General features: G+C 42.6%; 1 protein-coding gene across 2 annotated transcripts in view; it reads right to left on the bottom strand.

Annotated features, from left to right (window-relative positions):
* The window catches only part of LOC117252584 (metal transporter CNNM4), a 78,764-nt gene extending 61,552 nt beyond the window's left edge, over positions 1-17,212 (bottom strand). The window contains exon 1 of one of the 2 annotated variants that reach the window (XM_078170515.1): positions 15,733-17,212. In XM_078170515.1, coding sequence (XP_078026641.1) covers positions 15,733-17,146 — 1,414 coding nt within the window. In that variant the 5' untranslated portion in view covers positions 17,147-17,212. The remainder of the gene's footprint in view (positions 1-15,732) is intronic. The other variant, XM_078170514.1, reaches the window with a different exon arrangement.
* Between the last annotated feature and the right edge of the window lie 213 nt (positions 17,213-17,425).

The raw sequence follows: 17,425 nt of genomic DNA, 5'->3' as shown, positions 1-17,425 counted from the left end.
TTTCAGTTGTCTCGTTGTCTTTAATGTTACACGGCTCGGCTTTCCCTCGCATGCACTCTTCCTACTTTTCCCTGTGCTGTGTTGTCTCAAGTGCTGATATAGATTGGTCGTGTTGTCGCGGGACGTGGCGACTTTAACTTTTAAAGTTTTACACAGCACGTCTTTCTGTTCAAGGTCACCGTACCTGAATCCAAAGTATCACCATATAATAGACGTTGGGTTTTTTTTCACCACCAACTCAGCGTGTTCATGGTCATGCTCATGCTCTTCTTCAGTGTCTATGTTGGTCACTCACTGCTGCACACCTGACCATACGTTCTGCGCACAGCAGAATAGCTTGTGGGTGTAATGTCAACAAACTCCACACACTACAAGATAGGCAGTCACGCAAATCGCAGCCTTTTATGCGGTTATGTAATCGCACAGCCTGACATCGTGAATGCGATTAGATTAATCGTGCAGCACTTGCATGTAATATTCATTCATTGTGCAAATTAAGAAAAGCATGTTAGCCGATTCTGATAGGTCATTTTAAAGCCATTATTGGCCAATAACGATAACGTACCAATGTTACCGCACATCCCTATAAAACTGCTCACAACAAGGTCTGTGGATTATCTTGAGTAACCGGGTCAAGAGACATTGCTGTTGAGTTTTTCAAATGTATTTTTTTAGTGCTTTGAGCACCACAAGCCGAGTGACATCTAGTTCCATTATATTCAATAGAAGGCAGATGTCTCTAAGGCGAATATTTCCAACACTGATCAGCTAACACTAAAACAGTCTAGACTGATAAATAGCACTACAGGTAAAAGGTAAAATATGTATTTAGACTTCAGGGTGAATCTTTCCCTATAAAGTGCTCAGAAAAATGGAAATTTGTCCACCTCCTTCACTTCTGTAACTGTGTAAACTTAATCTGCCGAGGAAGACGGTGTGACAGTAACTGAGAAAAAAAGTGCTTCTTGTGTGAAACAAAATGTGTTTTATAGCCTAAAAATAGCAGCTGGCAATGTAAGAATATATTTTCATATCTGGCACTGAACCTATTTAAGAGATGAAAGAATGATCCGTCTGTGTAGCTGCCTGTCTTTTAGATTAAGAAGTGTGTTTTTAGAAGCTGTCACCCGCAACAGTGAGTATAAAACACTGGTGGTTGCAGACCTAAATCAATCATTCAAGTTTTGCTTTCCATAAAAGAAATCAGAGCACTGGAGACAGGGAGTCAGCTGATATAAAGCGTGAGTGAGTGAGTGAATGTTGGTTTGTGCGTGTGCTTTTACCCTGTGACGCAGAACACCTGAGGGGTTGTCTCTTAAAAAACAGAAAGTCAAATATCTGTTGACAGACACACACACAGCTACCTGCAGAACAATGACAGTGGCAGAGAAAGCTTCTGAATCTGGTTGCCCAGAGTACTAGCTGCGTCTGGTTCTGCTAACCCCTCTAGCATTACTGTTCCTAACTTGTTTGACAGGAACAGCAGGAAGCCTTAATGACCCCTGCGTGAAGAGGACACAAAACCTTATGTATCACACACATTTAAGTTTGAACTCCATCATGTCTTTTTTCTTAAGATTATTTTGGGGCTTTTTGCTTTCAGTGACAGGACAGTTTGAAGCATGAGGGGGGGAGAAGGAGGGGACGACGTGGGCTGGACTCGAGCCTGCGGCAAGGACACTGCTTTTATACTGCTCGACCCACTGAGCTACTGGGCACCCAGACACTCCATCTTTCCAACTCCAACTCCGTCCACTTCTTGTAGGGGACCTATGATGCTCATTTCAGGTTCACACTTGTATTTTGGGTTTCTACTAGAACATGTTTACATGCTTTAATGGTTAAAAAAAACACTTTATTTTCCTTATAATGTCTGTGCTGGAACACCAGTCTTCACCTTATGACTGAGACACGCCATTTCAGCGCCAGTCTCTTTAAGCTTCCCTCCAAAAAAGCCGTCCCTGCACCGTCATTGCAGCTGGACTGTATAATGACTATAACGGAGAACAGTGGCAATTTCTACTGTGAAAAATCACCAGTAAAAAGCTTCTAAACACAACAGGACACGTTTCAGCAGGAATATGATCTGAAATTTGGGTGAAATTAACAATATTGGCAACAAAGATTACACGTTAGCATATAGCTACATGTGAAAGTTTACTTGCAGCTTTCTGCACAGTTAGCACAAGCTAACAAAGTAGCTAACATCCGACACAGAGCTCTTTAATGGTTATGACAATCTCAAACTGACACCAAAACGGCTCAACTCTGTCATTAAACCCGTCAATAACCATTGGGTAACGTTAGCTGTGTAATGCTAACAGTTAGCTCTGTCAACGTGTGTATGTGTAACTACTAGGCACAGAGCTCCCCGTCCTGCAGCAGTAGTCTTAGGGGCCGTACACTTGCAGCGTTTTTTGCGCCCTCAAATTCTTTGTTTTTAATGTAGACTTGCGATGCTGCCATGCGTGCACACGTTTTAAAGCACCTATTGTTCATTGCGCGACAGCTGTGCCCTGAGATAAACTGAGTTCAACTTTTGAAACACAGCAGCGCACACCACATGTCATGTGACAAGGACCAACCAACCACAGTCAGCAGATATATCCGTGGTAAATATGAAGAAGAAGTTGATCACTTTGGTGCAGACCTACACAGAGGGCCGAATTCACAAAGAATGAACTGCGGCCGCTGATAGCACGTTGAATTGCACTTCACTTGCACCCACAGTTTGCTCCGTCTTAACGTCCTATTCACAAAGGATATTGCGCTAATGATATACCAGCGCAAACACGCCCACAAAGTTTGGCAGCTGAGTGCAGTTTGCCCCTGATTTGCCCCTGATTGCAATAAGCCACATGGCAAAGTTATTTGTTTCACTTAACTGTGTGTGGCTATTAGCGCTGGTATTAGTTAATTAGACTTTGTTTGGCAAAGTACTGAATACTGTAGGCTATACCCTCATGTAGCCTAGTGATGTCTGCTGGTGAGTCTGTCTAACAGTGTCGGATGGGTTGAGGCTGTGGATTTGACCAAGTTTGACCACTTTATCACTATTCCCTCTCACTTGTAGCTGTTTTTTCGTTATCTTTTGAATTTAATATGAATTATGGAACCGTTTTTGTTCACGTTTGTTTCCCCCGTTTCGTAAAATAAATTGCGTGACAGAAGTGCATTTTGAGAACGACCGCAGACTGTCACCTGTTCAAAGCATCAATATCTTTGGATGCCATTAAAGTAATAATAATTATAATAATAATGTCAAAATATTATTTACAGACTGATTTAACAGACGATCACTGCTGCCACGATCACTGGAAAGTCTGGGCGAGAGGCTTCCACAGAGGAGCTGTGAATTAGACGTTGTTTATCAATGAGGCTCATTTGCATAGAAAGGGGCAATTTTGTGCTTTGTGAATTAGACGGTATCTGTTTGCTCCATTTTTACCGGTTTAGCGTCCGCAAAAGCCACGCAATCCTTTCGTGAATTCGGCCCAGAGAGTGGAACATCTGTCCCAAAGACAAGATTTTTGCCCTAATACACGCTTACAAAACAACACCTGGAAGAAGATCGGCTCTGCACTCAGGATTTCTGGTTAGTCTATGATACTGGTTATGGTCGCTTAGCAACCTCAGATGCAACCATGTGCAACACTCCATGTCCTTGAAAGTTGGCACAGAGTAGCGTCCTTGTGTTTTCCAGGCGGTTAGAGACACTAGGGCTGCAACGATTAGTCGACTGATCGATGACTAATCGACTATTAAAATAATCGGTGACTATTTTAGTAGTCGACTAATCGGTTTGAGTCATTTTTCATAGAAAAGTATTTTAAAAGTACCCAAAATACTCTTATTGCAGCTTCTTACGTTCAAATATTGGCAGCTTTACACACTCTCCCATGACGGTGAACTAAAACCCTTTGGCGTGAGTACGAAACAAGACATCAGATGATGTAATTTTGGGGTTTGGGAGAGACAGAACAACATTTCTCAACATTTTAACACATTTTTCCATAAAATGATTAGTCGACTAATCAAAGAAATAATCAACAGATTTGTCAACAATGAAAATAATCGTTAGTTACAGCCCTAAAAGACACGGCATCTCTCCTGGAGAGACTGTATAGCAGTATTTTCTCCTTTACAGAAATTCACATCTGCCACCACGATTCCAGGTTTCCCCAACGGCAGCACATAGCGACATGTAGCAGTCTATGTAAAGTAAGCACTTGCAGTAACATACCTGGAGTAGATAACCATATAAAGAAATCTGATTCGAGCTGACGTCAGTTTGTAGCCGAAGTCGAGAAAAAATATTGGAAGCAGAGTATTCAGAGGGGTCTGAAGCCTGAGATCTTTGCTCACAGGGATTACTTCTACATATGTTTACGTCATTATCTGATACTTTGGCCACGTTAAATATGAACATCCTGTAACACTGTGTATATGACACAGATATACACAATGAGGAAAAACATAATAGGCCCTCTTTAATAAATGCTGAATCAGAATGATGTTTCATTTGTTTTTGAGGGTGCAACACAGCAATTTTCTTATGCAATTGTGGACTAAACCTGATGTTGAAAAGACAAAGACGCACAATAAAAGATACCACACCCATTTCAACACTTCTCCAAATTTGTTTGTGTCTAACACACTTCGAATGCTAGCCCTACCTTCATATCCCTCAACAAAACACAGATTTAAGTGTTCAGATCTGACTTTGTACCGCATATTTGATGAGTTTCAGATCAAAAACTGAACACATACTGTATGTTTAGGGGTAGATTTTGACAGCCATCAGTCTGAAAATGGGCGAGGTTAAATCAGGAGTCCAGAAGACAGTTTATATTAATTTCAGATAACAAATGTACTGAACAAATAAGAAAATATGGAGGCAGATAAGAGTTCAAAAGTCTCCAATCTTCTGAACCTTGCACAATTAATACAACAAAGCACAATGCCACAACTGCACGGCCCATTTCCTGCCTCAATTTATTCATAAACAGCTTTCAGTGAATAATTTAGGAGGGGCTGGTTTCCAGGCTGTTCAGTTATCTACAAGATTCTTGTTTTGCGAGTCCTCCCATGTTTTCACTTTACCGGCACACCTCCATGTGAATATAAAGGTTATTGCATAACCCAATAGCTGCTTTCTACAAAATAGTTTTTCTTGCAGCAATAGAGATTATTAGTATTCGATCACGTTCAGTCGCTGCTGAGAGTGATTCAAACTGCTCTCTACTTGATAGGCAAAACAGAAATCTGAAGAACAAGAGCAGATGGGCAGAGACACGGAGAAACGGGGTGACTGGAGAGAGAGATGGAGGGAAGAGTGAGTGAATGAGACACACCCATTATACAAAAAGAGGAGTGGAGATTCAGGTCTGCCCTGTGACGACCTTATCAGGCTGAGACTGGGTAATCTTTGACTAAAAAAGTTGTAAAACTATGTGCTCTTTCATACTTAAAGGGTCCAACGGCGAAAACACTCCTGATCCCCCGCGTCTTAAAAAGTCAGGTTCACGTATAGGATTTGGGTTAAAGGTTGAGATTAGAGTTAAGATTAGGTTTAGGTTAGATTAAGAGTTCAGGCGAGGGGGTGAGGAAAGAATGTAGTAAATGGAGGTGGTCAAATGTGAAGCAAATATATGTATAGGTGTGTGTACACGCAGGGAGTGTCACAAGATCCCTCTCATAAATGGGTGTGTAAGTGTGGTTCAAAGGTTACTGAGTCCAATCTGTCAGAGCACATGACAAAGCAAACAGTTCAAGGAGCTGTATAAACATTCAGAGCATATTTATGATTCAGAATCCAGCCCAAGATTGTCTGCACTCTGAATACAGAGTGGCTGAGCTGGCAGGTAGCAGCTAACGACACAAACTGTGCGAACAGTGCTAACAGAGCTAACGGTGTTAAACTGGAAAGACGCAGAGGGTGGGCGTTACGCATCTGCAACAACATCATTCGTAGGAGCACAGTGCAGAGTGCTGGCGGTTAGCTAGCCAGTGGGGCACACACACGCATAGGGACTTACATGTACTAAAGCACAGTTCAGACCAAAGATTTGCAATGAGACAAGTTGAAACAGGCAACTACTTGCAATGTGCCATTCTGAGTATCATCTCTATGCAACAACTCTCTGTATTTCTTTTCTAATTTGCAGCTTTTTAGGTTTATTTTGTAGCTGAGTATAATTTGTAGCTTTTTAAAATATGAATGAGGATAGTGATGGTGAGATACTGGCTACAGCTGCATTTATAGTAATGATGAAAAATGAAAAACAAAAACGCAGCAAGCGAACATGCCGTCACTTTGACTTCACCAGCGGACTACACAAGCCAACTGGCTGTTGAAACAGGTGATGTGCTTTACTTTCTAAAACCAGCCGCTGGTGATTTGAAAAACTGGGTTGCAGGCAGCGTTGCCAGGTGTACGATAATTATCGTATTTGTACGATAATTTGGCCCTCCGTACAATGTACGATCAGTAATCCCAAAAAAGGCCAAATGTACGATAATTTGACCATTTCATGAATGTGTGGTTGTAATCAGTATGCCAGAGTTTTATTGTGAGCCCTGAAGGCATCTGTTCCCATGTGACATGTTTCCAGCCAATCGCACTTTGCTTAGCGTGAGATACGGGTGGCGTTTGTCTCTGAACGATGAGCACGATTGGCTGAATGGTCAGCTGTACCCGCCCCACGAGGCGCTAGGACCCGTCAGGAAATCGAGCGAGAATGAGATTTAAAACAGAAAAAGAAGAAGAGGAAAAACAGAAGCAAGGAAAATGGAAAAAAAGTAAACCAAAAAAGTAAACACTAGAGTGACTATATTTGCCTATAGCGCATTGGTAGGATTGTTATTTTGGTTATGACGGATGTACGATAATTTCCCTCAAAATACGATAATTTTGACTCTCTGGTACGATAATCCTACATTTCCCACCTGGCAACACTGGTTGCAGGTGACACCATCAGCCGACTTCAGGTGAGCTCAGACAGGACAGTTCACCCCGCTGCAACTTTTCTCTGCAATGTCCTAAAACGGTTTCATCTCGTCGCGAATCTTTGGTCTGAACTGGGCTTAACATGTATGATGTCTACTGCAACAAAGAAGAGAGAAGGTCTGCTCAGGATGACATTACTCCACTACATCAAATCTGTTGCCTAGTTTAAGGGCTCTCCACAAGCCTAAAGCAGTCTACAAAATGCCAGAAATTACTGAACAACGGCCATCAAATGGTTCCAGAGTACGAAGTGTCAAAGTTCCTGTTCTGTCCAACACAAGAGAAAAGCACAAAAATTTTACATTTAAGGAGCCAGTGAATGTTTGTATTTTTTAAACAACCTCAAAAATAACTCAATAAATTCCCATTTATCAATGAATCAACTAACTGTTTCTGTAAAACTTCTGTCACTGTGATACGATCTGAAACAAGTGTTGTGACCTACTTTAAAAACATCTTTAATCCATGCCAGAATCAAACCAGTGGTTGGCCGACTAAATTACACTTAAATATCAATGTTTTCAAGATCTATCGCACTATCTAACAGACAAACGGTCATTAAACCGTAGCACACACATGCCAGGGCCCTCGAGGCTGGGTGGGGTGGCCTGATAAGTGACCAAACACTGATAAACAGCAGACAATGCAGACGGTCCTGACAACCACAAACAAAACACAAGCTGGTTCACTTCCTGGAGAGGCTCAAAGTGTTCAAGAGGAATGTTGTGTTTAGTCTATTAGTCTTTGACCTGCATACTCACTCACATCCCATCCTATTTAGTTTCACAAACCATACTTAATAGTGCAAAGAAGTGCGGTAATAACTACTTATTTACAACTGAAATATCGACAAAAATAACCAGGAAAACTTTGTGGCCTTTTGTCCTGTGATGTCCCATATCAAACAAGACATTTAACTTTTGCCAGATAAATATTGTAATTTAAAGTACAAGTACAAGACTCTACAGGTACAAGAGATCACCTGTGCATCGGCCAAAACAGTGACAAACATGAGGCTGACCGTGATTGACCTGCATCATGTTGATAAGATGCTGGAAAATAAATTACAGTCTAGGGCTGTAACTAACGATTATTTTCATTGTCGACTAATCTGTCGATTATTTCTTCGATTACTCGACTAATCATTTTATGGAAAAATGTGTTAAAATGTTGAGAAATGTTGTTCTGTCTCTCCCAAACCCCAAAATTACATCATCTAATGTCTTGTTTTGTACTCACGCCAAAGGGTTTTAGTTCACCGTCATGGGAGAGTGTGTAAAGCTGCCAATATTTGAACGTAAGAAGCTGCAATAAGAGTATTTTGGGTACTTTTAAAATACTTTTCTATGAAAAATGACTCAAACCGATTAGTCGACTACTAAAATAGTCACCGATTATTTTAATAGTCGATAAGCATCGATTAGTCGACTAATCGTTGCAGCCCTATTACAGTCATAAAGAATAACTTCATTCCTGCAATGCACTTTGTACACTTGCATCATTTATTGTTGGCTAGATCAACACCATTTGTCATAATACATAAGTTAGTATCATGCGTACCACTCAGGTAGGATTTTGCTAGCAATAACATTAGAGAGCAAGCTAAGGTTGCCTGCTAGCTGCAACTAAGCTATGTTGCATTGATCTGACTGTATTTTGCTATGTTAGCCAGCTCACAATTTGTCTGCATTAGCAAGCGAGCTGACGTTAGTTATTCATAACCTGCTAAAACCACAATATCACACTAAATTTCACATGTCAGCACTTCCTCTAATGTTGAGATTTCTTTTCAGCACCAGTGGAGACTAAAATTGTGACATGGGGCACTGAATCTGATGGTTTATCAGGTCACAAAAGAGACAAGAATTAGCTAGTTAGCACTGCCCCCAGACCCTCCGCCTCACTCCCCACCACCAGGACACTACATTCCCAAAAGGGGAGCAGAAAGCAGCTTGGACCATAGCTGCAGTAGCAACTCAAATTCAACCAACACAAGTGTGCTGATACAGCAGGGACTTTGGGCGGTCTGAGATCAGACCAGCATCACTCGGAAGTCCAATCTTTTTCTCTACGGGACTAACAGGAACATCAAGTGAGGACTCTGTGTTGTGGTGGGTGCTGGTCGTTTGTTGATATTAGCAGACTGCATTTCTTAGCTAACATTTGCTGCTGTTGCACACTGTTAGCGCTGTAGTGGAGCTGGAGAGAGGCAAAACACTCAGGAACATCCACACGGAAAATTCATCCCGACACCTTTACAAAGACGTCACAGGGTCCACAGGATGTTAAAGGCAACTGAAAAAGTCGGGGAAGGTCTCAGTTTCTAACATACATTATTATTCGTTCACACTGGCAGCTATTAATACATGAAAAAAGTTATGTACATGGCTTTAAAGTCCAAAAGTGATAGGCAAAAACAAATATGCAAAATGCAAAACTGATTCCTGCATTAGTGACTTTCAAGTGACCATGAGAATTAGCACTCGGTTTACATGACCCACATATGTGCAGTATTCAGTGCCATCACTAGAGAGCTGTTGTTAACATTGTCCTCTTACAGATATCCACTGGCTGTGTGCTCAACTACAGCTGCAACTAACAATGACTTTGATAATTAACATATATGCAAGTTAATTTCTCGATTAACAGAAAAATCGTTTAGTCCATATAATGACAAAGCCAAACTTTAATAATCACTCAAAACAAGTACAATGCAAATATTGGCATTTGAGTAGAAGGTACCTGTGATTTTTGAGTGGGATTTTGCTTAAAGTGATTTAAAATGATGACCAAAATACCTGGCGAGTAATATTCTGTTCAACTAATTACTTAAGTTTTCAAGATTTTGATTAAAATGGCTAAAACGATTACAGTAAGGAATAAGATTGCTACTGAAAATGAGGTTTGTTGTCCTTTTTTAATCACAATAGCATTTTTTGGCTGCACAGTAATCCTAAAAAATGGTAAAACTAGAACAAAAAGATACAAAGGAAGGATTGTCTTATACATCTTTCCCTTGATCCTATCCTGGCACTATTTAAAGACCCTGAGGCCAAAATGCAGGCTATTACAATACACTGCTTGAGGGTACAACATGTGACAGTCTGTTGACAGAGTGTGATGTGCCTCCAGTGAATTCATGGTTCACTTGTGTTTGTGTGTTTTCTAAATTATGCCTGATGTCCAGAGTGCATGAATTTAAACCACCCTGCATGCGATGAAGAGCACACGAGAGGCATATTTTATCCGGGATTTTGATAGCTCTCAGCCTGCTCTACAACCTGCACCGCTATTTTCTACGATCTACATCCTCATATATCGATACACATACAAGTTTCCTATGCTTTCTTTTTTTCTTTGATGTCTGCTGTGGCTATTTCTGCTATGACAGCCACTGTCATTAAAATTTCATCTCATCTAAAAAGGTCATTTCATAGTCCACCTGAAAGGTCACATCATGTTGACTGAAAAGGCTGCTGAGCGCGCGCACACACACACACACACACACACACACACACACACACACAGAGTGAAGCAGAAATGTCAGAATCTAAAGTATTGATGACTTTCCTAGCGTTCGATTCAGAACTGAACTTCAAAGGGAAACAGTTCGAAATCTTGTGCCGACAGAGTAGATTTTGTCACGAAGAGCACAACCTAAAGAAACAGGTCATGCACACACACTGACGCTGCTGGATGTCATCACCGTGGTAACTGATGCCAAGCAGCAAGTTCCAGGAACTTGAGATGTAAGCGGGGAGTCGGGTCAGAGGAGAAGCCAATCAAGCCTGCATGTTACCACATTAACGCGGTCACAGTGTCGAGGCTAAGAACTGTTTTACAACTTCTTTGGAACGAAGTACGACTTTCAACATCCACTAAATAGTTTCAGCAAGCAATTATCATGTCTTTAAGATAAATTTCTTGTTTATGTTCTTGACTTTGCCCGTTTGCTTATCATTTTGAATAAGAACATTTGAAATTATCATCTCCCTTATGTTTTCTTAGGCAAAACTCTACCAGACACTTGATGAGGATTTAGGTGAAACGCAGGAAATAGATAAGATTTGCTCTCACAAACAACCACAAACAACCTGCTAAGATAACACAGTCACATTTCAGCCCGGTAATTCTTCACTAAATACATCATGCAGTCTCTCCTCTATGCATGAAGTGCCACTCAAACCTAGTGGTTATGCATTTACATGGTTTCTGGGAGGGGAAACTCAACTCAAGTTTTTGGACCTTTCCCCTCATCACATTCTATGAATTTTCACACATTTCACACAGCTGGATCAAAGATATCCCACATGTTAGTCTCTAGCCCCTTTTACACTGCCAGATTTTCGGCGAATGTTGGGCCGTTTTGCCGGCAAGCTGAGAGCGTTTAGACACACAGAGCTGGATTGGCGAGCTGATCCAAGGTGCCCAATTTTCCGCCTCGTAGGGTAGACATATTGGCGGAACCTTTTTGGGTTAAAAAGAACGAGGCGCCCTTCCGCCACGGGAGGGGCTGTTGAAGACTTGTGGGAGGAGCTGCTGATGACGCTGCACGTGCGAGCCACTGGCGGTGGATAAACAGGAAACAGCTGATAGCAGGAATGAGCAGCTAGTAGCAAGAGGGAAACGCAAACCTGACAGACACTGTAAAGATGAGCCACTGGGGAGACAAGGAATTGCACGCCCTCCTTGCCCTCGCAAACGAAGAGGCCATTAACCGTCAGATGACGGGGACGGTGAAGGACGGACCAACTTATGAGGGTTCGCCGAAGGACTGACCAGCCGCGGCTTCCCTCCCACGTCACTGTTACATCACATGCTGAGCTACATGTTTTGTTACTTGCTCACGCCCCCCATTGCCCCGAAAAAGGCGCATTCTGTGTAAACAAAAGTAGGCAGGCGCCATTTTTCTGCACTCCCCGATTTTGTTTTTATACTGCCAATGCTGAAAGAAGACTGATTGAGCTTTCCTGCAAATTTGCACAATTCCTATTTAAAAGGAGCTTCTAATCCAGAGACATCTTCAGCATACTTAATGTTAGAGGGAAACAGGCTGCTTTAGGAGGAAATTATCTCAACAGTTCCTCGATTATGTACCTCCAGATTATGGAGTTCTCTCTTTGGAGCTGAAGCCTCTTCACATGAACCACCTGGCACTGGCTCTGTCTCACTGTACTCATTGTTAGTCAAGCTACTAGACATTCTGTGTTTACAAAAATCAGAGTAAAAGTGTTGATGAAGTGACTAAGCGAAAACAATGGCCACATTTAGATGGACTGCACCGATCCAACAGAAACACAGGGTTAATTTTTGAGCTACCCGTATTTACATTGACCTTCACCTGCAACAGATGCTCCAAACATACACACCCACACTATCCTCTATCTAAATGTTTCTGTCGTGCCTCGCAGTTTACCTGTTAGGTTCTCTTTATGCATTTTGCAAACATTTGGTTTCAAGCTGTTCAAGATTCATAAGACAGTGCAGCAGTTGCATTGCCCACAGCTTTGCAAAACACAGCAACAGCACTTCAGTCTTGAGTCATATTGTGATGTGAGCCAAATACATGAGTGAATATGAGTATTTTGTCCTCGTTGAGTTGGAATTTTGAGATGTGCTATGTTTTCACATTTATATTGGAGCACTTGAGTCTTATTTCCAGTAAGCTGTCAATGTACAATACCTTTTGATAATGCAATTAAAACTGTATCTGACGTCTAAATTCAACTGAGCTTACCTTGAACGTGACTTTCACTGGTATTAAAGTAATCATAGTGCTTTTACCAAGTAGAACTGCGACGATAAATTGATTGAATGTCAACTATTAAATTAATTGAGTAGTTCTTGTTAAGAAAAAAAAAGTTCATATTCTCTGATTTTTGCGTCTTAAATGCGAACATTTTCTGTTTTCTTTACTATTCTATGACAGAAAACTGGATATCTTTGGGTTGTGGACAAAATAAGACATTTGAGGACGTCATCTTGGACTTTGGCAAACTGTTACCAATGTTTTACACCATTTTCTTACATTTATAGACCAAACAACGTATCGGTTAATCCACAAACTACTGGACATGTTAATAGACAATAAAAATAGTCATTAGTTGCAGCCTTATTCTTTTGCTTGACATCATTTCTTGTGAAAATGTTTATTAGTACTTTGAGATCTTCAAAAAAAATAGTGTTGTCCATGTCTGACCACCAGTAATGAGCAGCATTGAATATGTTTACACGCACACTTATTTGATACGGGTCATGTAACGGGCATATTTCATTTGGATATTTAAAATTAGGCCTTTTCAGGCCTAATCACATTCAGAATCAGCACATTCAGAATATGCATCTCAGCTGATGTTGTTCTGATGCCTCTTATCTGTTTACGGTCAGCTCTGTGCGTTGTACACAAACCAACCAGCGAATAGTTTGCTCTTGGGTGGAGATGCATGCAAAAAAGAGAAGCTAACATTTCCTGTCAGAAGAAGAAAGACACCTACTTTCAAACAATATGAAAGACTTTGATATTAACAGGTTTTTGGATATTCGCAAATATCCCAATGCTGACCTTTTCAAGAAGGTGGCTGAAGGAATGAAAGAGTGAGACTTTGTAAAAATCATATTTTGCTGCAAAGAAGCAAAATGGCACAAGCAGTCCAGTTGTTCCACTTTTCTATATTGTTAAACGACGTGTTAGGGCACGTTGATCAGCTGCATGTAAATGGGAATATTGTGCAAAATGTTGTGCATGTAAACGTCGTCACTGAGGGCCTCCTGAATTTTCACAAACCTCAAACTCAACACTTTGAAACTGAGTGTTCTCATCACTACTTTACAGTAAATCTCTCTGCCAAGCTTTGAGCCAGTGTACATTGTTTTCAACTCTCTGTGCAGCCGGACTCTGTGTGTGTGTGTGTGTGTGTGTGTGTGTGTGTGTGTGTGTGTGTGTGTGTGTGTGTGTAGGCACTGCAGCTTGTTGCCAAACCCTCCCACCAGCCAAGTCTACTAAGATGAGCCGCAGAGCCATTTCTTGGCCAAATGTCACACAGCGCCGTGCACCACTACAGCATCTCAAAAGTCAATCTACAGCGGCTGATCTGAGATAAGTCACGGTGGAAAGATGTGAAATAAAAGCATTTAGTAAGTTACGATGCATTCATCATACTGGTATGAACATGGAGCTGATGCTGCCGACAAACTTCAGTCACATTTTACCTTCATTACTACGACATGCTACTACAGAGACAGAGAGGCAATCGCTCATTCCTCGCTGCGCTGAGATATAGACACAGCAAGTGTCTCTACTGTCTGTGACCTTGATACGAGATGCCTGAGAGAGGAAAAATACATCCCTGCAGGGGATGGCGTCAGTGTCTGTACGTCCTCCTGAGAGAGGGAGTGTGCACATGTGCGTGTGTGTGTGTGTGTGTGTGTTTTAAAAGAGGAAAGACAGCAAAGCAAGAACAGAGAAGTAAATCAGGGAAGTGTTTTTGATATCGCCCATCGCAAAACGCAGCCACAGTTACATTTGATTCCTGAAAAAAGCCTCAACGTGGTGTTGTCAGCTGAGTCAGAGACACAGCTTTAAATTAACAGCACCATTTCCTCACTCTGTAGGAAATAAACCTTTCTCTTTTTGTGATCCTACCAAGGATGTCTACAGGCAGAACATAGTGAGTGATAAAGATGTCAGCTTAATTGAGTATTCCTCCTGAACCTTAGAGAAAATACAACCAGCCAAACGCCAGCTTGAAGTGTAAAACTAATATGACTTCAACTCAGATACTCTGAACACGAGGGAGTCTGGCAGACAGATACTGTCTCCGAATAAAACGCCTGATGCACATAGCAACCACAGCCGAGTCATGTCAGGTTCATTGCACGAGGCTGAACTCCGTCCTGACACTCTGGATTAAATAAAACCCATAAAACAAAAACCACGTATTGGTTATTCTTTCAGTTACCAACACAAACAACAAAACCTCAGGTAGGATAAATCAACACATCCCCAATCCTCAAGATGGAAACTTCTTTTATCACTTGGCCAATTCCACACAGAGGTCAAAGGTCAAGCCACTGAACTCACTTTGACACTTAAGACTTTTGCAGCCACTTTCATGTGTCATCACTCCGTGTCTGAACTGCCTGCACCTCTGACAGTCTCATAAACAACCAAATACTATGAGTTACACCCACATAAATTACACGGTTACTGTATGGTGTCGATAATTCTGCCCCTCCTGTATTTTCCAGGTGAGAAAGATAGCAACACCTGACACAAATCCCTGCCTCCTGTCCTCACTAACTCAAGTACAAGTATTTCAGTATAATTTTGTGGCTTCACTTGTTATACTTCCTCTCAAGTACATTCTGGAGGCAAATATGTACTTCTTACTAGATTTAATTGCCTTTAGTTACTTTGCAGATTTGGATTAGTAAAACAAAATATAAATCAGTGAATAAATGATGATGTTTGGTTTTAAGTTAAGCTTCTTTGCAGCTGGTAAGAGTGGCTAATTCTATGTAGTGATGTACACATTAATACATCTCTAATATTTTGATGCGTATACTTTGTACTGTTACTTAAGTAAGATTTTGACTGCAGGAGTATTTCCATGCTGCAGTGCTGCTACTTTTACTAAAGTAAAAGATGCGACTATCTCCCACAGCACTGCCTCAATGATCACTCTCTTAGATGTGTCTCTAACTTATAAATAATTTCCACAAACCTTTCTTAAACTCCTCCAGCATGGAGTCCAGCTTGGTGTCGTGGAAGACAAAGTGCACCGGATGGTTGTAGAACTTGGTGATGGTCTTGAGTGTGGTGCAGTCGTCCGGGTCAACGAAGGCCAGGTCCTTGACAAACAGGATGTCCACGATGTTGGACCGCTCGTGCTCGTACACAGGTATCCTCGTGTATCCGCTCTCCATGATCTCCGACATGGTGTTGAAGTCCAACACGGCGTCGCTGTGGATCATGAAGCAGTTGCTGATGGGCGTCATGACATCCTCCACCGTTTTCGTCCTGAGCTCCAGCGCGCCCTGGATCATGTTGAGCTCCTCTTTCACCAGGTCGTTGTACGGCTCGGTGACTTTCAGCATCTCCACCAGCTTCTCCCGGTTGTACACGGTGCCGATCTCCTGGCCCAGGACGCAGTCCAGGATCTTGCTGATGGGCCACGACAGAGGGAAAGTTAGCAGCATGAACAGCTTGGTGACATAGATGGTGTTCGCCCCGACTGCCAGACCGTGCCGGGAGCACAGCGCCTGCGGGACGATCTCGCCAAAAATAACGATGCCAACTGTGGACGCGACCACAGCGCCGACCCCGGACTTGGTGAGGTCGTCCAGGAGGATGGTGAGAGTGGTGTTGACCAGGACGTTCCCGAGGAGCAGCGAGCACAGCAAGTAGTTACCCTTCCTGCGGATGGGCTCGATCTTCCGTGCGTATTTCTTCTCCTTCTCGGTGCCGCAGCTCTGCACGATGCGCAGCTCCATCGGGTCCAGCGCCATCAGCCCCAGGTTGAGCCCGCTGAACATGCCGGACAGCACGAGCAGGAAGGAGATGAGGATCACCTGCAGCCAGATGGGCAGCAACGACTTCGCCACCTCCACCACCCGCACTCTGCCGTCCTGGTCATCCAGCAGGTACCACGTCTCCTCCTTCTCCAGGGGGTCACGGACGCACAAGCCGAACACCTTCACCACCTCGCTCTTGCGGAGCTGCTTGATCCGGAGGCTGACCACCCCGGAGGTGTTTTGGTTGGTAACAACCATGGACCCCTTTACTTCTATATCCTTGGTGAGTTCGGGACAAGTCCTATTGAAGGGGGACATAACCGTGCCGAAATCATCATCCTCTTTATCGCTGGAGTAAATTTCTATGAACTTGATGAGTCGCGAAGTGTTCGGGCGCAAGTCGAGCCCGTAGAACCTGAATTGGATGTCGCTGCCCTCGGTCACCTGAATAACCCCTCTCTCGGTGGTCCCAGCCGGAGTCGTGCTCGTCTCCAGCCTCATGCCGAGTATCCGGGGGGTGACTCTCGGCTCCGCCAGCACTTCCTCGGCCTGCCTGCCCGCAAAAACACAAGAAAAGACGAATAAAGTTAGCGTAAACCCCCGTCCACTCGAGTCTATCGCCATGTTTGTTTCGCTCTATGCGAAGGGGGAACTGACGTCACCTACTCGTTTCCACGAGCCCACCCCGCTTATTTGCATACCCGCATACCTCGAAGATTCAACCAATCAGCGGGAGCGACGTCACTCAACCGAGCCCCCTCAGTGTGCATATTTAAGGTCGACTGATATTTTTTTTCTTTTAAGGTGGACTGTGGAGTCTTTTAATAACTTTACCAATTTTACTAATATATATTTATTTATACAGTACAGGCCAAAAGTTTGGACACACCTTTTCATTCAATG

This window comes from Epinephelus lanceolatus, chromosome 9, assembly GCF_041903045.1.
Source record: "Epinephelus lanceolatus isolate andai-2023 chromosome 9, ASM4190304v1, whole genome shotgun sequence".
NCBI classification, from domain to species: Eukaryota; Metazoa; Chordata; class Actinopteri; order Perciformes; family Serranidae; genus Epinephelus; species Epinephelus lanceolatus.
The sequence above is the reverse complement of the archived record's forward strand: the minus strand, read 5'-3'. Positions and strand labels throughout refer to the sequence as shown.